Below are 17,452 nucleotides of genomic sequence, written 5' to 3'. Positions count from 1 at the left end.
TTTTTCCTTCCAACACTTCTTCCTACTGGACACACTTTGTAAATAACTCATTTGAAGAAGCTCCTGTGAAAATTCCCAGTGGGCTACCACATGTATATTAACGGCTATTTGTAATAACGGAAAATGTTGAGCAGTAAGATGAACGCACTTTTTTATTAAATGTTTTCTATCTTTTGGGGAACTACATTTTCACAAAAATATACAAAAGAATTTATTTTTACAAATATTTACATTAGATATCAGGAAACAATAAGAGCTACATATTTTTAAATTAAATTTGACAAATATAGTCTTGAATTCTGAAACTTAATGCTCCAGGAAAGCATTTTTAAAATTCTGTTTGTGAAATAAAGTACTCAAGGCTTATATTCAAATTTAAAAAAAGCTTAATGAAAAAATCTGACATTTAATTTTTTTATATATATATATAAAATATATATATATATATCTTAAATAAACATACAACATTGTTACAGGGGATAGATGTTCATGGTGGAAACCAAAATGGAGTACACTTAAAACCATGATCCTTATTACAGTAATACATGACCATACCTTTGGACTAGTTCAAAATATATATATATTTTTTTGGTAAAAGCAAAAAGGATTATCTGAATATCCATATCCATAATGAAACACAACAACTCTAAACAGACAACTGGATTTTAAGCTTAAAGTACTACAGTAAAATATTTTCCTAAGGTGACCTGATGGGAGTAGCGTAGCAGAGGACAGGCTCTTGCTTCGTAAGGAATAATGCTGAAATGTTTTTTTTTCCAGATGAAAGACTGCAATTGTGTTGTTTTTCTATAGAATTTTCCAATGCCTTCATTAGCTGCCCTTGCAGAAATAGCTGCCACCATGAAGCTATTTTTCCTTTTCAGTGTGAGATGAGAAGATAATTTGTAAGGGCAGCAGCGAACTACTGCTACCTCCATTGCTGAATTTCAACAGCTTTGATGTCTTATAACCTACTGTACAATGTTTAGCATAAGGCAAGCTGCTGATTCTGATTTCTCTCTGGAAAAAAAAGGTGATTAAACCCACCCACAAAGCTAAAAGTATATATATTTTTAAAGGGAATACTTCTAATGTATTTACTTAGATTATGATGTTATTTTAAGTGATCATTGTGGTCTTGTGTGTTCTTACATGAAATTTTACATTAAAAACGCATTAACTTTCTTCGAAAATTAGTAATGCAGCATTTCCATTACTTATTATAATATGCTGTATACCCATAACTTAACTAAAAAGCATAAACCAAGCTCATAATATACCAGAAAATGGTGTTGGTTGTTTTGTGTTTTTTTAAAAAAGAGACTAGCTACTTTGAGCCTGAAAACACAATACAACGCTAAGTAGCAGCAAGTAAAGAGGAAAAACAGACCAGAAATAGGGAAGGTACTACCCAACAGCACCAACATTCAACAGAAGTACAGAAAACCTTTTTTTTTTTCATGCAGTTTGTGCCCGTTTTCATGCCTGGTGTTTCTTTAGAAAGTGTGTTTATTATATTCCCAAAGAACACTGTATAGTGCATGTCCCGGGTATGATTAGTGCTTGGAAAAATCATAGAACTAATGGAAGTACCATTTACAGCTCCAGAGCTGAGTATTACATATTCAGATGGTTAAGTAATGTGCTGGAAGAAGATATTTAATTGCTCTGTTTCTTGGGAAGAATAAATGCCCTCTTTTTACCCGGTGGGCATGAAAAGATGCTCCTGAATTTGCAACTAAATACATTAATGTAAAATTCATTTTCAGCAGCATAATGCTTTGTATCGCGTGTCACTGTAGTAACAGCATGGCTGTGGTTAGAGCTGACTGACCTCTCATAGCCACTGCATACAAAGAAATATTTATTTGGGGTTTTGGCGGGTGGGGGGAGTGGAAGTTGGCTCCTGTGGGAGGAGAAAAAAAATCAAGAATAATGGCAAGAGCTACCAAATACATGGAAAACTTTTCCCCTCCCAAACAGCTTATAATTGTACAGAGGACTGAAACTACATCCACCCTTACTAAATCCCTTTTTCAGAACCCACCAATGCAATACTTACTTCAGTAATCTACATCTGTATCCTTAATCGTTCATCTCCTGCCCCAGGCCCACTGTGGGAACAGCTGATGGTGGCACCAGCCTTATGAAATTTGCAGTTACATGAGATAACTGGGATATTTGTCCCCTGTGAAAGAATTCACGTTACAAAAAACAGGTAAAGCATGAGCACTGTTAATCCTCTAGTTTAAAATACCAGTTGTTAGGCCCAACTAAAAGTTAGGTGGGTACAACAAGCTTTTAAGAATGTAGTAAAGTCAGAGAAAACATTGAATCCTAGGCAAGTTATAAGGGCTGCAGTGCCATGGAGTTCCTGTCAGTAGCTGAGCATAAAGAATAGCATATTATGGTGTGAATCAGATATCTTTAAAACAATGGAACTAAAATGGCAATAAATTTTTTTGCTATGACAAAAAAAAAGCCAAGTTTTGTTTTTTGATTCTTGTTCCTCTTCCTTTCAAGTAAGCCTCCATATGACATCTGTGCCCAAAGCAAGAGAGATAACTACAAGTAAATAAAAGGCAGAATTGCTTTGCAGAGTCTTGAGGTTATCCCACAACAAGCAATAGACACAATATCCACAACAAGCAATAGAAACTCCGTATTTTGGCTTTTGGAAGGGGAATCCAAACACACACGCGCGCGCTCCACCTGTCACATCCCAAACTCAGCTGTCCTCTAGCAGGTACCCAGGAAGCAGTTCAGAGACCTGTGCGCAGATGTTGCGCTTCTTACCAACAGTCACTACACATAAAAGTCAAGTTTAGTCATCTAAGCAGCACCTGTAATGAGTTCAGATTTTTAATGTGAAGTTTTCCTTAATGTAGTATTTCCTTACTTTGTAATGATTTACTTCACTGATTTCTACTGCTGTGCATTCATAGGCCTGTATTACATTCCTCTCCCCTGAATTACGACACATACATCTGGGGGCCTAAGACAAGGAACCACTGCAGGAAAACCCAGCCCACATCTATCTGACGTTGCCCCCTGCAGATACACGGCCGTCCCCATCAGCTGGCTGCACCTGGAGCTCAGGGACGGACCAAAGACGTCTATAGCCGTGTGTCTGTCATCTGCAGAGCTGCGCACGTCCGGGAGCAGAACCAAGAACTGGTGAATAAAGTCTCAATAGCCAAGAAATGGAAGAGGCAGTAAATGAAAGAGGCTGGTTGTGAAGAGATTTCCAAAGTATAACGTTTCTTTGGTTTAATACTTGTTTGCTTAAAGAAAGCATTTAAGCCCATTTGCACAGGGAACTAAAATAAGGATAAAAAGCAGAAAAGGCCTATTAAAACAAATCCATGCTTGGTTTAGGTGGGAAAGATAAATAGCATTTAAAAGAAAACAACTACCTTTAAATTCTTTTATGTGAGCTCTCAAAGTTACATAGTATTTTTCTATTTACCCTTCTCTCTGTTACCAAACATGCACGCACTGCAACAGTGGCTGCTGGTGTCAGCCCTTGTACTCCAGCACTAAGTAGCTGCCCCATCGGCATGGGAGTGGAAGGAGCAACACAGGGGAGCACCTGCACCTTCCCAAGAACGAGCCAACAACGCTGCCTGCAGCCTTTCCTCGAGCACTGTGTGACCGACACGCTACTACTGCTCACCAGTCCTTACCCCCACAAGCAGCTGCTGAAGAGCCTCCATCTGCAAGGAGATGTTTGCCCTTTGCTGCCAAGCGATGCGACTCCCCGCCCACCACCCGTGCCAGTCCTTTGGCCTTGCCTTTGCCTAGTTATGAGCTCTCCTTCCTCTGTTTTCCCCTGTTTTCCTCTTTCTCTGGGTTTATATTTCCTAGTTTTCTATCCCTGTTTCCTCCATCCTGTCTTCCATTGTTTAAACAGTAGCAGACATTACAATTACCTATTGTCACCATGCTCAGCCTTTTTTTCCCCCTCCACATTGTGAGGGAAAAGAACACTTTCTGTGTCTTTTTTTCTTAAGGTGATTTGGTTGGATTACTCATTTAACAGAGTTAACAAAAAATAGATTAAGATCATGACTGTAATGCTGCAGGTAATCTAAGAAAGGGGTGGTGAGCTATGACCTGTCCTAGCATCAAGTAGACTGGGAAAAAAAAAAAAAAAAAAAATCAAACCCACCAAACCCACCCACTACTTTTTACTTCCTTATGAATGATTTTGGCAAGTTAACCTTATTGTGGCTCTTACACATATTATACACTTAAAACTACTATTTTTTTTTTGAAATGAGTTTTAAGTCTGACATCAAAGTTAATGGAAGATCAGCAGCTGGAGACGACCAAAGAAACAGGCTGGGTCTGACCATGCCACAGTGACTGGTACAGAGAATGCATAGGGGGCTTTGGCAAGCTCACGTATCTAGCTACATAAGCAAAAATTGAATGGTGCCAGAAACTTTAGGAAAACAGAGCAGATTGCAAAGAAGCATAAGAAAACCAGTGAGAACATGGGTATGCAAATGCAAAGCAGTTACTGGTGCTAAAATCACTGATGTGGCAATTTGTACTGTGGCTTGCAATCTACTTCCCTTTCTGCAGAGCCTCCAGGATGATTCGCTTTGTCCAAAATACTGAAAAGACATCATTTGTCTAGAGTTTACGCTAGCAGAATAAAAAGAATCTGTAAAGATTAAGGCTTGTCACATCTGAGACACTGATAACAGCACAGGGAAATACATCGCACCTTGCCTGGGTAAGAACTGTATTTGAAACCGAGATCCTTGGCCTGTCCCACTACTACACCCCATGGAGCGAGGAGTAACAGAAGGACTCCCCATTCCAGATCCAGGAGATGACTTATCTTGCTTCTGATGGTGCAGTCAGTTCCAAGTCAGCATTAAGCTGACTGGGATAAAGTTCAGAGTTTCTCTGAAATGAGCACCTTGCTAAAACTGAAACCCCGATATTGAGCAAAATTGAAATTACTGTGAATGCGTGCTTTCCTTCAAGTGTCAAAACCAATCATGTGAAATACTTTCTTGTATCTCTCATTTTATACCATCTCTTGCCTTCCCTATCAAAATCTGAAAGGTATATGCAATGAATTCTCATCTTAAGGATAAGAAATTTAAGATTTCAAGTCTAAATGATTCAATACATTTGGCTTATCAGTTCTCTCTAACCCAAGCGGTGTTCCTCAGTTCCTAAACTATCATAATTCGCAGTTCTAAATATATTTAAATTTTTGTTTGTTCTTAGGAGCTGGATTTTCTTTCACTCATTTTTTCTTTCCTAAGCATATTTAAATAGCTTTCAAGAGCACGTTTATTTTTAAAGTGAAATGACATTTTGTTTTTCTTGAATCAGTTCTCTGTTTCTTTTTCTTTTCAACGGGTATTTGCATGATGCCCTCAATAACGCGCTTGAACCTCTGGTTAGCCCTGAAGTGGTCGGGCTGTTGGACCAGATGATCTTTGGAGGTCCTTCCAACTGAGCTGTTCTCTTCTATTCTTATTACAAAAAAAACACTGCTGACTTTTGAGAACCCAAAGATATATGTTTGCTGCTCACCAGGAAGAGAAAAACAATTCAACTAGAAAGTAAAATCATCCATTATGAGTAAAGAAATTATGCAAAGAACTTTTGCTTCCATCTCAGCACTGCGTAATCACAGAAAAGACTTTCTCCAGTTTGAGCCTTTCAGCCCACCTTTCCCTGCAAGGCTTCCAAACACGAGGCTGTCACCAGTCCCTCCACATTCCAGATTTTTCCCCACCCCGTCATACCGGGTCACAGCAGGCAGCCCATTCCACTCCGCACACACTTCAAGCACCGATCCGGGTGGCCACAGTGAGCAAGGTACTGCAGTAGCACTTAATATAAACAGCGAATGAGGCACAATGACAAGCACCACAGACAAAAAGACCACAACGCTGCCATCTTGAACCATGGCTGCAGCCAGCCGCTCTCTTCAGCAAAGAATCCCAACTTGTCACCCAAAACACGCTCCGAGTGGTCCTCAGGAAGAAAGCTGCACCTGAGGCTGCTCGCATTTCACCTGGCAAACCACTGAGCAGTTTGTCATGGAAAATACCAGCTGCCCAACTGGCCACAAGGAACAAGGCTGGTAGTTCTGTTTCTAAGCGCTCCCCAGCTTCCAGCTCCTGCCCCAGCCCTTTACAGCTGCAGTGAGGTTTAGGAGAACGAAGCGGCAGGGAGAGCTGGCAGCTCAGACCGTCACACCATCACCATCAGGCTCGTCCTGCTGCAGCTTGCCCGTCAGCCTCTCACTGGTACTCCACCGCCAATGTGGCATTTGAGATTCCTCAGAAAAAAAAGCACCAATGACAAATTATCAATGGACAGGCACAGCTAGATCAACAGAATTAATAAGGGGGTCAGAGGTGGAGGAGAAGAGGATGTGACCAGCAATGATACTGCAGGGACAGGGACCAAACCTCTTGGTAGCCCACATAGCTCTAACACTGGATGAAGGTCTACAGAAGATCAGGAGGATGGGGGATACCAAGCCTAGGATTTGAGGGGAAAACTTGAAGAGAAGAAAAAGGACTCCGATCTGGCAGTCTGCGTAGGACGAACTAGGAAGGAGCAAGTAACAGCCATCCACCTTGAAATGATGAAGGGCAACCTTAAAATAGAGGCAGGAAAAATTTTACTTCATGTCAAGAAGCCCTGCACAGATGTGTTTAACAGGGGACAGAATCACAGCTATAGAAAAGCATACTACTACGGATTTCTCTGGCCAAGATTTAAATGTCAGGTACTAATTTTCATATAAAACAGGCAGGCAGGCAATAAGGTCATGAAACAGATCAGATCTGATTGCAATTCTTAGACGCAATTCCCCTAAAATCAAAACCATTACTGCTAAGATTTCCCTGTACACTCACGGACCAAATCCACAGAGTATTTTTCCCTGTAGAATAGCAGCTGCATGACTGGCAAGATTTTGCTAAAAATACATGCCAAGAAACTTGATAATAGTCTAGTTCATCAATTTCTTTAAAATAAATATTTGTTATAGCTTGATATATAAAATATATTATCTAAGACTGTGGGGTAACTATCTTTTTAGAGTACATAATAAGCATTTTTGGACCTAGAAGAGCACAAAAGTCTGCCTGATTAACTTTTTTTCGCCCTCTTATAAGCAAACGCTCCCAATCCCTTTATAACCACCATGCACACAAGATGCTTACAAGAACAGGTGAGATTTATTTCATTTTTACTTTTATCTGGCATAAGAGAATGCAAGAGGTGAATAATATCAAGTCTACTGACTGACCTAAACAAATGGCATCGTTAAAGTAACGCTGACTTACATAGACAGAGATCTTTATGTCCACAGCAGAATGTCATTGTGAGTAGTGCTGATAATTTGTTACTTTTGTTCCCTTCTATGTTGTATGAAAGATATCTGCACTGATTAAAAAACAAGTTCAGTCTGTAATGCATCTCTATAACATAATTTAGACAAATAGCTGATGAAATCGTCCTCACTAATACCCAAAACATAGTTTTGTTCAGGTTTTCACCATCACTGAAATGTTTTTTCAACTCAGTTACGTTGCAGGATGGAATAAATGCACTGATGCTAGAGGTGACAGCAGGTCCATTTAAAGAAGCATTATGACTGGACATTTTTATTTTTATTTTTTTACAATCAGGAGAGAAATCTGAGTAGACACCTCTCCCAGCTAGTCCCAACTCTGTTAAAAAGTTCAATGTACAAAATATAATGTTTGGAAAGTTTATTTCTCTCTGAATTCCCCCTATGATGCTGAGAAAATAAATCAATTCATATTGCTATGAAATTGTATTTTTGCAACTGGTGACATTCCAAGCCTTATCAATTATGAAGACTATAAAATCCTCACCTTAGTCCACATTTCCAGCATAGAGGCTATCAGCCAATTCAAGTAACACAGCAATAATCTCTCTTCCACTGAGAATAACTTTTATTCAAAAGGCAAAAATTGGAGTTAGACTTTTAGGTTGTGGGCAAGGCACTCGCAAAGTGAGCAAATCTATTTTTGCTCACAGAACTAATTTAATGTTTAAGTGCAACAAAAACACTAAATTAGCCATGAAGATCATGCATATCCAGCAGCTTTCACCAGACATGATTGTGACCCAGGCCTCTAAATACAGAAATATTTAAGTCCTAAGGAACCAACTGTCTTATTTTCTGCTTCACCAGATGATGTTTCCTTTTGATCAATCATAGAAATATCATTTGCCATTATAATAAACATTTATTAAAATACTATATATTTAAGAGATAATATATGGTTTCTTTCAGTAATAAAATATGGAATACTCTTTTTTCAATGATATTCAGACCCCAAAACTTAAAGAAGAAACATTCATGCTCAAAATAGATCAATGTACAGCACTAGGTCAGAAATAACATCTCTTGATTAAAAACCCAGGATCTTACTGTGAAATTGTACATTGACCAACAATTCCCTTTTCCCTTTTATCCATGTATTTCATTTTCAACATCTGGCAGTGAGTGAAATACAAACCCGGATTACTGAAGCAAATCTAATGGCCTCAACATATTTGTTACAGTCTATCCTTCTGACAGACTCTAGATACTTGTCTTTCAGAGACGGATCGCTCTGTGTCTTGGATCAGCACCATTTCTTAAGCATGCAGGGCACAGTAGAATATCACGTTGCAATCCTGGGTATTTCATGCCTGGTACTTCATGCAGCATCCTCTTTGCAAGTCTCCATGTCTCCCTCAATGAGGCATATGCACACACTTCCAAACAAATAAGCTGTTTTCAAGAAGACATTAAAAAATGAGACGTAAGACTACAATATGGTTAAAAGAAAGGTCAAAAGAAAAATATTAGTTAAATATATGATACGCTCTGAATACAGAAATGTACTTCTTTTAATTTAGTAAATCTTAACTGTTCATATTAACACCTGAACTATTTATTTTGTTGCAAATAACCACTTCGTTATATACAAACAGAAAAACAGAGATAAAATGATTCAAATTATGAAACTGAGCTTTATACTGTTAAGGACTGTTCCTGACCACTCCTATGTACTTCCGGACAATAACAGAAAGGAAACGTACCTGCAGTCATCCCCTCCTGCACTAACCACGTATCTATCTCCACTTGTAAATCGAATATTAGTTAAGTGGGCAGAGTGACCTAAAAATCGTTTGTGTTTTGCCTGGAAAACAAAAACAACGACAAAAAAACACACAATAAAATAAGAGAGTGTAAACAATCTGTGCCCTTGTAAATCAGACCAAGTATGCATGTTTATCTACTTTTTTATTCCATCTTATATTTATATCATTCAGAACGTTACACAGGTTTTCAGACGTGAAAGATCTCCTGAAGAACTCCCATTGAATTGTCTCCAAATGAGACAGTACCTGCAAACTGGGAACAATGCTCAAGCTAACACAACAATTCAAAATATATTTTGTCACACGATTAATGTCTAGAGACTTTGTATAAAATCCCTAACACTGAAAAAATGATTTTCATTAGATGTGTGCAAGTTGTTTATGCAGTGCCGTCTCAAATTGTGAAAATGAACCGTGCCAGTATTAGTGAAAAATCTGTAATGTCTTCATCCATGGAAACGCACTGATGGGACTAAAATTACTAGCTGTCTTCCTCGTCTATCAGATGGAGATTGGAGATGTGGATAAATAAAACAAAGGCCTTTGAGATTTTCAGTACAAGGCACCACACTAATGCCGCCTGGCACACAATATTAACACCTATCAGAGTTTACAGAAAGAGCCATTGCACAAAAAAAAAAGTAAAAGGGAAAAATTTGAGATGAAGCATGCCTATGAGACTACAGAGCTAAAGTTACACAGATGCATTAAAAAGCCACAAGTTTAGAGAAGGAAATATTCTACGGCATGTCCTCTAGAGAAACAATACAAGACCATAATATCAACATATATCAACAGCACTTTTTTTTTTTTTTTTTTCTAAATAACTATGCAAAAAACAAGTTCTTACAAATTTTTCAGGACATGGGAAGTCAAACAGTTTGACCATGCCAAAATCATCGCCTGTTACAAGATTGATTCCCGAGTGAGAGACACAGGCACAGTTAACATCAGCTTTTTCAGCATGCCTGGACCAGATTCCAATTACTTCATCCCCTAGAACACTGAAACAGAAGAGCAAGAGATTCTTTTGAAAACTTCAGGAAAACAGCAAACAGCTCTTACTAATGTAAGAGGTTTTAGAAAAATGTCATTTTTACATTTTATTCTTAGACATAAAAATCTCTTTTTTTTTTCTGTAATTAATGCTTATAATATTCTATAATTGCTTCTGAAATTTATTCAGTCTTACAATTCCCAGAATATGGTGGCCCATGACAACACTAACAAGTCAAAGAACTATTAATACATTAATACAAAGTACTAAGAACAGTGCAGAGAGGCATTTGCCAAAAATGAAGAAAGACGATTAAAAAAAGAATGCCATAGCACAAGAGTTGGATGAATCAGGTTAAGCTACCAGAAAATAATAATAAAACATAGAATTAACAGGAACATAAAGAGAATATAACATTTTCATATCAATTAGATGAAAAAGTTGCTTGAGTCCAATTCATTAATATGGGGGGGGGGGGGGGGGGGGGGAGAAGAGAAAGAATTGTTCTAAACAGATTTAATTATGATTTCAAAACAGACATTTATAGAAAACTTCATTCGCAAAACCTTTTCAAAAGTTGCTTTTTATTCAGCTGTGCTTACAATGTATAGGCTTACTTACAAGAACACACAGAAATGAGCACTCTATCACTTGTTAGTAGGTGTATAATTTGGCATTTTTTTCTGTGATTTTTCCCCACAGATCAGAGCACAGTATATTATACTCAAGAAAGAATTCTGTACTTCAAACATATTGAATTGGGTCAAAAAACACAGGTTTCTTGTTTTCACGTCAAAGAGGTGACAAAAATAGATTACCCACGAAAAAAAAATTAAAAGCTAGCAAAATGGTTCAGAGCCCTCTGAAAAATTCATAGTTCTAGCAACAAAATATTCAGAATTACTACTGTGTAAAGTGATCCATACGTGTATTTATTCTTGAATTTTGCCTGAGATATTATTGCTTTGCCTGCAAACAATAATTGAAAGCAGGCAAGGAGCCCAAAATTAGGCAAAGGAAATCAGATTTGCATAAAGTGTAAAATAATAAATATAAAATGTATATATTTAAGTATATAATAAAATATAATGTTATCGTTCTTCATGAAATTTCTAAATCCATTTTTAACTAAATGTAGTAACGTTAAGGTATTTTGAAGTACTTTTGTACAACTTTTAATATGCAAATGTTAATAGTAATTTTAGTATACACATAGCATTAATGACATACTGTAAACAAAACTGAAATTATCAGTCTTGTGCTGTCTTTTCTTATTTTAACATATTTTAGTTTTCCCTGCACTCCAATCATTGTTTTACATTATGTTGCCCCCCAAATCATTATTTTGAAGCAAAAAATGCAATTAGTCCAGGCAACTTGTACAGCAGAATTAAAAAATACCGAGGCTGCTATAGATATGATCAAAGGAAGCTAGAGATATGTAATGAATAGAAAGGCACACTTTAGAGAGATCAGTTTTTATCTGATACCTTGACCAGTCAAGCAGCTCATGTTCTACCAAGTGAACATGCTGTGCACTTTGTTTTGCTGTACAGTACTTACCTGGTGTGTTGTCAGAGTATACGGATGCATTTAAAGAAGGTATCTGACTGGATGAAGGGATGAAATAAACTTTTAAACAGTAGGTGCTTCCGGAAGTTACAAGTGTTTTAACAGGTGCGAACCTGTGAATTGTTTACCTTGTCCATGTAGCCCATGTTATTCTGTCAATCACAGCCTGGTCCACAAGCTGTTTTCCTGAAGGCACTTCATAGACTTGCCTTTTGTAAGACCCAGTAGAGACCTTTGAGATGAGCACAGACAACGGTTCACAGAAATTTAAAATAAATGAACTTGTTTGAAATGATGAGGTTATAATTTTAAAGGGCTTTGAAAAGCATTTTCTTGATAGTATCTATTCATAAAGCATCTGCTCAATGAGTTGAAAGTCCTCCAAAATCTATGCAAGTATAAAGCAACAGCAAGAAAGAGTAAGACATACTCAATTTTAAAATGTCTGTCAATAAAATATAGTTGAAACATCTCACATTCTGCACATAATACTCTCTATACATTGTGTATTTTGTCACGTATATGTGAACATAAATAAAAAAGGCAAAAGGCTGGGCATTCTAACACCATGGTTTTGATGCTGCTCTGAGAAGGCTAGAACTGAAAAGAAGTGTAATGCTACCATTCTTGTCAGGGATACGAAGTATTCACAGTTCCCTGAGACATACTGAATGATAGACTGTACTCCTTCCTTGTTTAAGATAGCCCATCTGCATCTGGGAGATAAAAAGACAGGGGAAACTCATTACAGTGATTTTGAAATCTGTTTCGTCTTTCTATGCTTATTTCTTGTATTTAGTTTCTACAGTAACTATTTTTGTCATCCACTTACCACTAAAATAAAGTAACAGTCTAGTGACAGTAACCTACTGCTCTGACACTTCGTTACAAAATTGAGTAGTTGTCAAAGGAGAATAGTTGCACAGTATCTGTCATGAGTACATTTGCTATTCAGTATCTTGAACAATTAATGACTGATACCTGGAGATAACAGCTATCTGCAGAGAAGTCCATCTGGATCACAAAACTTGGGATATCTTTGCAGTAGCTGACTCGATTTAGTGTGGGACCCAACGTCAGATCATAAAAATCCACTGCATTCTCACTGGAACCGACTGCTAAGTAACGAGAATCTGGGCTAAACCTGAACAGATGAAAGAGTTTATGAATATATAAACTTGCAGTAAATTGTAATATAGGTTGGTACTTACAATAGGTGTAATATAGGATTTGAGAAACACAGGTAAATTTGCATTTCAAGTTTATGCTAACCAGACCTGAAGAGAAAGGTGGAGTATTTTTTGTCTGTTAAGTAAAATAACTTTTGAAACAAAATTCCGGGGAATGTATATGCATTAGAAGGTATATCTGATTTCATCACCACCTCAATGGAGTAACAACTGTGACATGCTCCTGATGACTCTGGCTCTCTAAAGCTATACTTAAAGGGTGCAAAGTTTAAAAACAAACAAACAAAAAAATTTTAAATGAAGAAAACTCAGACCTTCTAGATGAAACATACTAAATAAAAAGACCTGAAAATCAAATCTTTCATCTGTCCAATGTATGTTTGCACAGTGGTTTGTTTCCACCAGCTTTCCTTTTCAGTCTTGAAATTCAGTAGCTTCCTGGACAGAAAAAATTCCTCATAGCTTCTTTTGTGTTACTAGGGAAGTTCTTTATTTCTGTCATCTCTGAGACACTCCTGGGACAGCTTTTCTGATTCCAGCAAGCCCTAATTCCTAGTGGGGCTCTCCTGCCTCCCACTGCAAGATGCCTGTTTGCTCATATTCTTCCCCCTTCTAGACTCCAGAAGTTACCCTGAGCTGATCACGATTCATTTAACTCACAGAAGGAACAGTCTTTTTCCTCCTTTACGTAAGCTTTTACCTGACTCAGGAAACAGAAGCAAAGTTTTCCTTCTGCTGAATAAATTCCTTCTAATAAACCATAACTAAGAGCAAGCTGACAGAAGAGACATTTCTATTGCTTCTGTGATGACATCCAGTCACCTTCTGTAAACCTCTGATCTCACTTTACCTCCTACACATCATCTTACCCTGTTCCTTTTTACACCTACTGATATGCCCCCTGATTAGGATGGTCTCTTCCTATTTTTCCATTTACTTTCCCTTCCCCTTTCATTTTATCTAATCCTTGTCAGTATCACCTGAGACTCCCCCTACTGCAGAGGGCCTGTTTTTTGACTGATGGCTATTTCTTAACTTCAAGTAGCTCCTCCTTTCTTTTTATTCCTGGTAGAGGAGAAATCAAACAAACTCTAATTCACTCACTGATTCCAGCTCTCTGAAATGTCATTGTAATGCTCCTCAGAAATACGCAAACTGTATTTTTAAAAATCCAAAGAATACAAATTTCTAGAATACTACGAACATACAAAGCCATTATGTTTTCTGACCTGATATCTTGGATAGCTGATCTTCTGTCTCTTTTTTTTCCCCAAATTTTCAGAGATGTCACAAGCAAGATAATAAATTCTCCATTTTTCATGCCAATGGCTACCATATCACCTTCTGGGCTGTAACAAACAGTACGAGCTGCATGCCCTAAGCTGACTTTGTTCAGCATCTTCTGTGAAGAAATAAGAATCCAGAAAAGTAAATGTCTCTATCTGTTCATATTTCAAAAGTATCTTATGCTTATAGTATCAGATGAATTATTTTCAGAATACATTAAAAAGCAAGCTTTGAATCCCCAACACCACCACAAGTCTAGGATATTTTTTGTTTTTTTTTCCAAAACAAGAACCGTTCTTCAACACCTACCTTTTCAGCAATATCCCAGAGTCTTACTGTGCCATCTTCTGCAGCAGAAAGGAAAAAATCTCTGGAAGGATGTGTTGCTAGGCCCCAGATTGGTCCATCCATATGACCATTAATTAGAATGTTACATGCAGCATTTTTCTCTCCAACTTCAATTATTTCAGCATTTCTTGTGCCAACAAGAATTTTTCCCTTGAACAACAGTGGAAGAATTATCTATGATATAATACATTAGCTACTCATGATTAACAGTAATAAAGATATAAACCAAAGCTATAGTTAAGTCAAGAAAGTTTGCTTAAGTCAAATCAAAGCTAATTTACTTCTTAAAATCATTTATGATCTCGTAGAGTACAAAGAAGTAGATAAATCATGGCACCAGTGGAATTATTGCTTGCAATATTTGAAATGTGGAAAAGAATACAAAATAGAAAAGAAATCCTTAGTCTTTAATCAAATATGTAAAGAATATTAACCTAATTAAGACTAAGATCTCCTGAAACAGATTTTTTTTTTTAATTGTAAAAAGTCAAATGTAGACACCTTGCAGCTCAACATTTAATTTCAAATAGTAAGAGAAAGAGGAAGCAAACGATTTGTCATATTTTTAATGCCACAGATCAACCCATGGATTATAAACTTTTTTTTTTTTTTTAAAGTCATGATGATTCCTTTACCTTGCCTCTACAAACAGAGCGAACACAGTCAGTTATTTGTCCTGTCTCCAGTCTGAAGGCACGACATCGTTTCAGCTCTTGATCCCATAGTTTAACTGCTCCTCCTTCCTTTGATCTATTAAGAAAGCAGGAACAACAACAAATATAACAGCTGGCACAAAAAACTCAATGAATACATGAAAGAGCTATATAATTTAATGTAATTTATTGTAACTGAGGCATTTAAATCTGTTTTAAATCATTAAAGAACCATTAGTTTTTACTGAACAGGTGATGTTTATATGCTGAGCCTCCTAGCTAAGCAAGAACTACTGATTCAAAGCCCTCACTGTACTGCTTCACAGAACAAGCTCTAAGATGGTCACTGCTAAGCTTAGTCTGAATTAGTATCTCCTAGGGAATTTGGCTAGTCAAAGGAGCAGTGAAGTATGTGAACGAATTGACATATTATTAGGACAGGCAGCAATTACCAAAATACAGTTGAGGAAAACAGGACATATATGTCTTTTAACACATTTGCTGTGAAATAAATTGCAAAAGATACAGGAGGAAAATCACAAGTCTCTTCCAGTCAGTGGAAAAAATAAGTACAAGAAGCTCATGTGGGATGACTTGCACTTTGGCTACTATTCAGGGATCCAAAGGTGACTACTGACAGCTTTGACATCTCAGTCAACTACTCCACATTAGAAAGTATGAACCAAAACAATTTTTAGAGAATACATGTGCTTGCAGAAGAAAAAAAATATGACTCACGGCCTTTCCTTGCCTCCTGTAACAATCAAGCCATCTCTTAATGTGGTATACATTGTGAAAACTGGTCCATTGTGAGCTTTGGCCACAATTCGTATCAAGACATGATCTTTCCAAACGCAAACATCTCCACTGATAGTACCCGTAAATGTCAAGTTATTCTGAAAAGAGGAAAAATATACTCATCAACTGATTCTGAGTAAGGCAGGAGAAAAACATTCAGAAACAAAGATCATCACCATTTGCTTTTAGGCTAGATTGCATTTTTGTATGCCTGTGTAGGAGAATTAAGACATGTAGGGTCAGAACAAGCTGCTATATGCCTTGTTGAAGTCTGAAACACATGGTTTCTTGCAGCTAATAGGCTCTACACTGCAGAAAGAAATGCAGTGACTTAAAATTCAGCTACAGTGTTATCTGTTTTCAGCCTATTAGGTGTGCATAAATGTTGTTAAAGATGAAGAAAACCAGGAACAGTTTTGACATTCCACACAAACAGGCAATTTGTTCCATCTTGCCATGTGCATTATGATTACAGTAACTAGTAGTTTACAAAGAAAACAGCCTGCTATTAACTCAGACTGTAATTGTCTGGTTTCCTTTTTCTCTGCCTCCTGTTTTTGGAAGGCAATAAAAATAATAACCTCTTCTATTTAAGGATAACTTATTAGGATACACTGAAAACCAACAGGAACCGAGGAAGAATCCTCAAATACAGTGTCCTGTATAGTATTTTATATAATATGCATGTGTTTGGCAAGAACACTTTCCTTGAACTGGATGATGCTGATGGTCTACATCCTTATTTAAGGGGGGTGGTGGTGGTGCCCCTGATGAATGAGTAAATAAGAGAGGACTGGAAATAAACATGGGGGCGGATCCTCTGACCATCCTCACGGCATAACTATTGGGCTTATTTTAACCTGTTTCCGAGCACCTGAACCAGCTCTTCCTGAGATAAAAGTCAAGGAATAGCAGCACTTCCAGAACTGTTCCCTACAAGCAGTATGGAAAACACACCAGGTGTCGCTTCATTCAGGTTGCGTATCTTTTTACAAAATCCCTGCAAGTTTTGCATCCTCAGACAACCTCATATCATGCTCCAGGACATTCAACATGAAGCCCAATTTACATGCTAAGAAGCATCCCTCCATAAGAAAGTTCACTGAGGGTTCCAAAACACCAACTAATGCCTAGGCTGTGCATCTCTAGCACCTAGCATTTGGAAGATAACTTCTCACTTTGTAGGAAGACATGACTCTCTGAAATCTCTTAGATTAGATGTTAACAAGAAATTCTTTACTCAGAGGGTGGTGAGGCACTGGCACAGGTTGCCCAGAGAAGCTGTGGATGCCCCATCCCTGGAGGTGTTCAAGGCCAGGCTGGATGGGGCTTTGAGCAACCTGGTCTGGTGGGAGGTGTCCCTGCCCATGGCAGGGGATTGGAATCAGATAACCTTTAAGCTCCCTTCCAACCTAAAACAAAGGTACCTAAATCAA

General features: G+C 37.6%; 1 protein-coding gene across 1 annotated transcript in view; it reads right to left on the bottom strand.

Annotated features, from left to right (window-relative positions):
- Window positions 1-1,314: 1,314 nt before the first annotated feature.
- Window positions 1,315-17,452, bottom strand: part of EML5 (EMAP like 5) — a 110,667-nt gene continuing 94,529 nt past the window's right edge. The window contains 9 exon segments of the mRNA XM_040559871.1: window positions 1,315-8,797; window positions 9,109-9,209; window positions 10,022-10,175; window positions 11,869-11,972; window positions 12,722-12,884; window positions 14,160-14,332; window positions 14,527-14,715; window positions 15,201-15,315; window positions 15,957-16,114. Of these exon segments, the coding sequence (XP_040415805.1) occupies window positions 8,761-8,797; window positions 9,109-9,209; window positions 10,022-10,175; window positions 11,869-11,972; window positions 12,722-12,884; window positions 14,160-14,332; window positions 14,527-14,715; window positions 15,201-15,315; window positions 15,957-16,114 (1,194 nt within the window). The 3' untranslated portion in view covers window positions 1,315-8,760.

This window comes from Cygnus olor, chromosome 5 (genome assembly GCF_009769625.2).
Source record: "Cygnus olor isolate bCygOlo1 chromosome 5, bCygOlo1.pri.v2, whole genome shotgun sequence".
Taxonomy (NCBI): domain Eukaryota; kingdom Metazoa; phylum Chordata; class Aves; order Anseriformes; family Anatidae; genus Cygnus; species Cygnus olor.
This window is presented reverse-complemented; position numbering and strand designations above follow the sequence as displayed.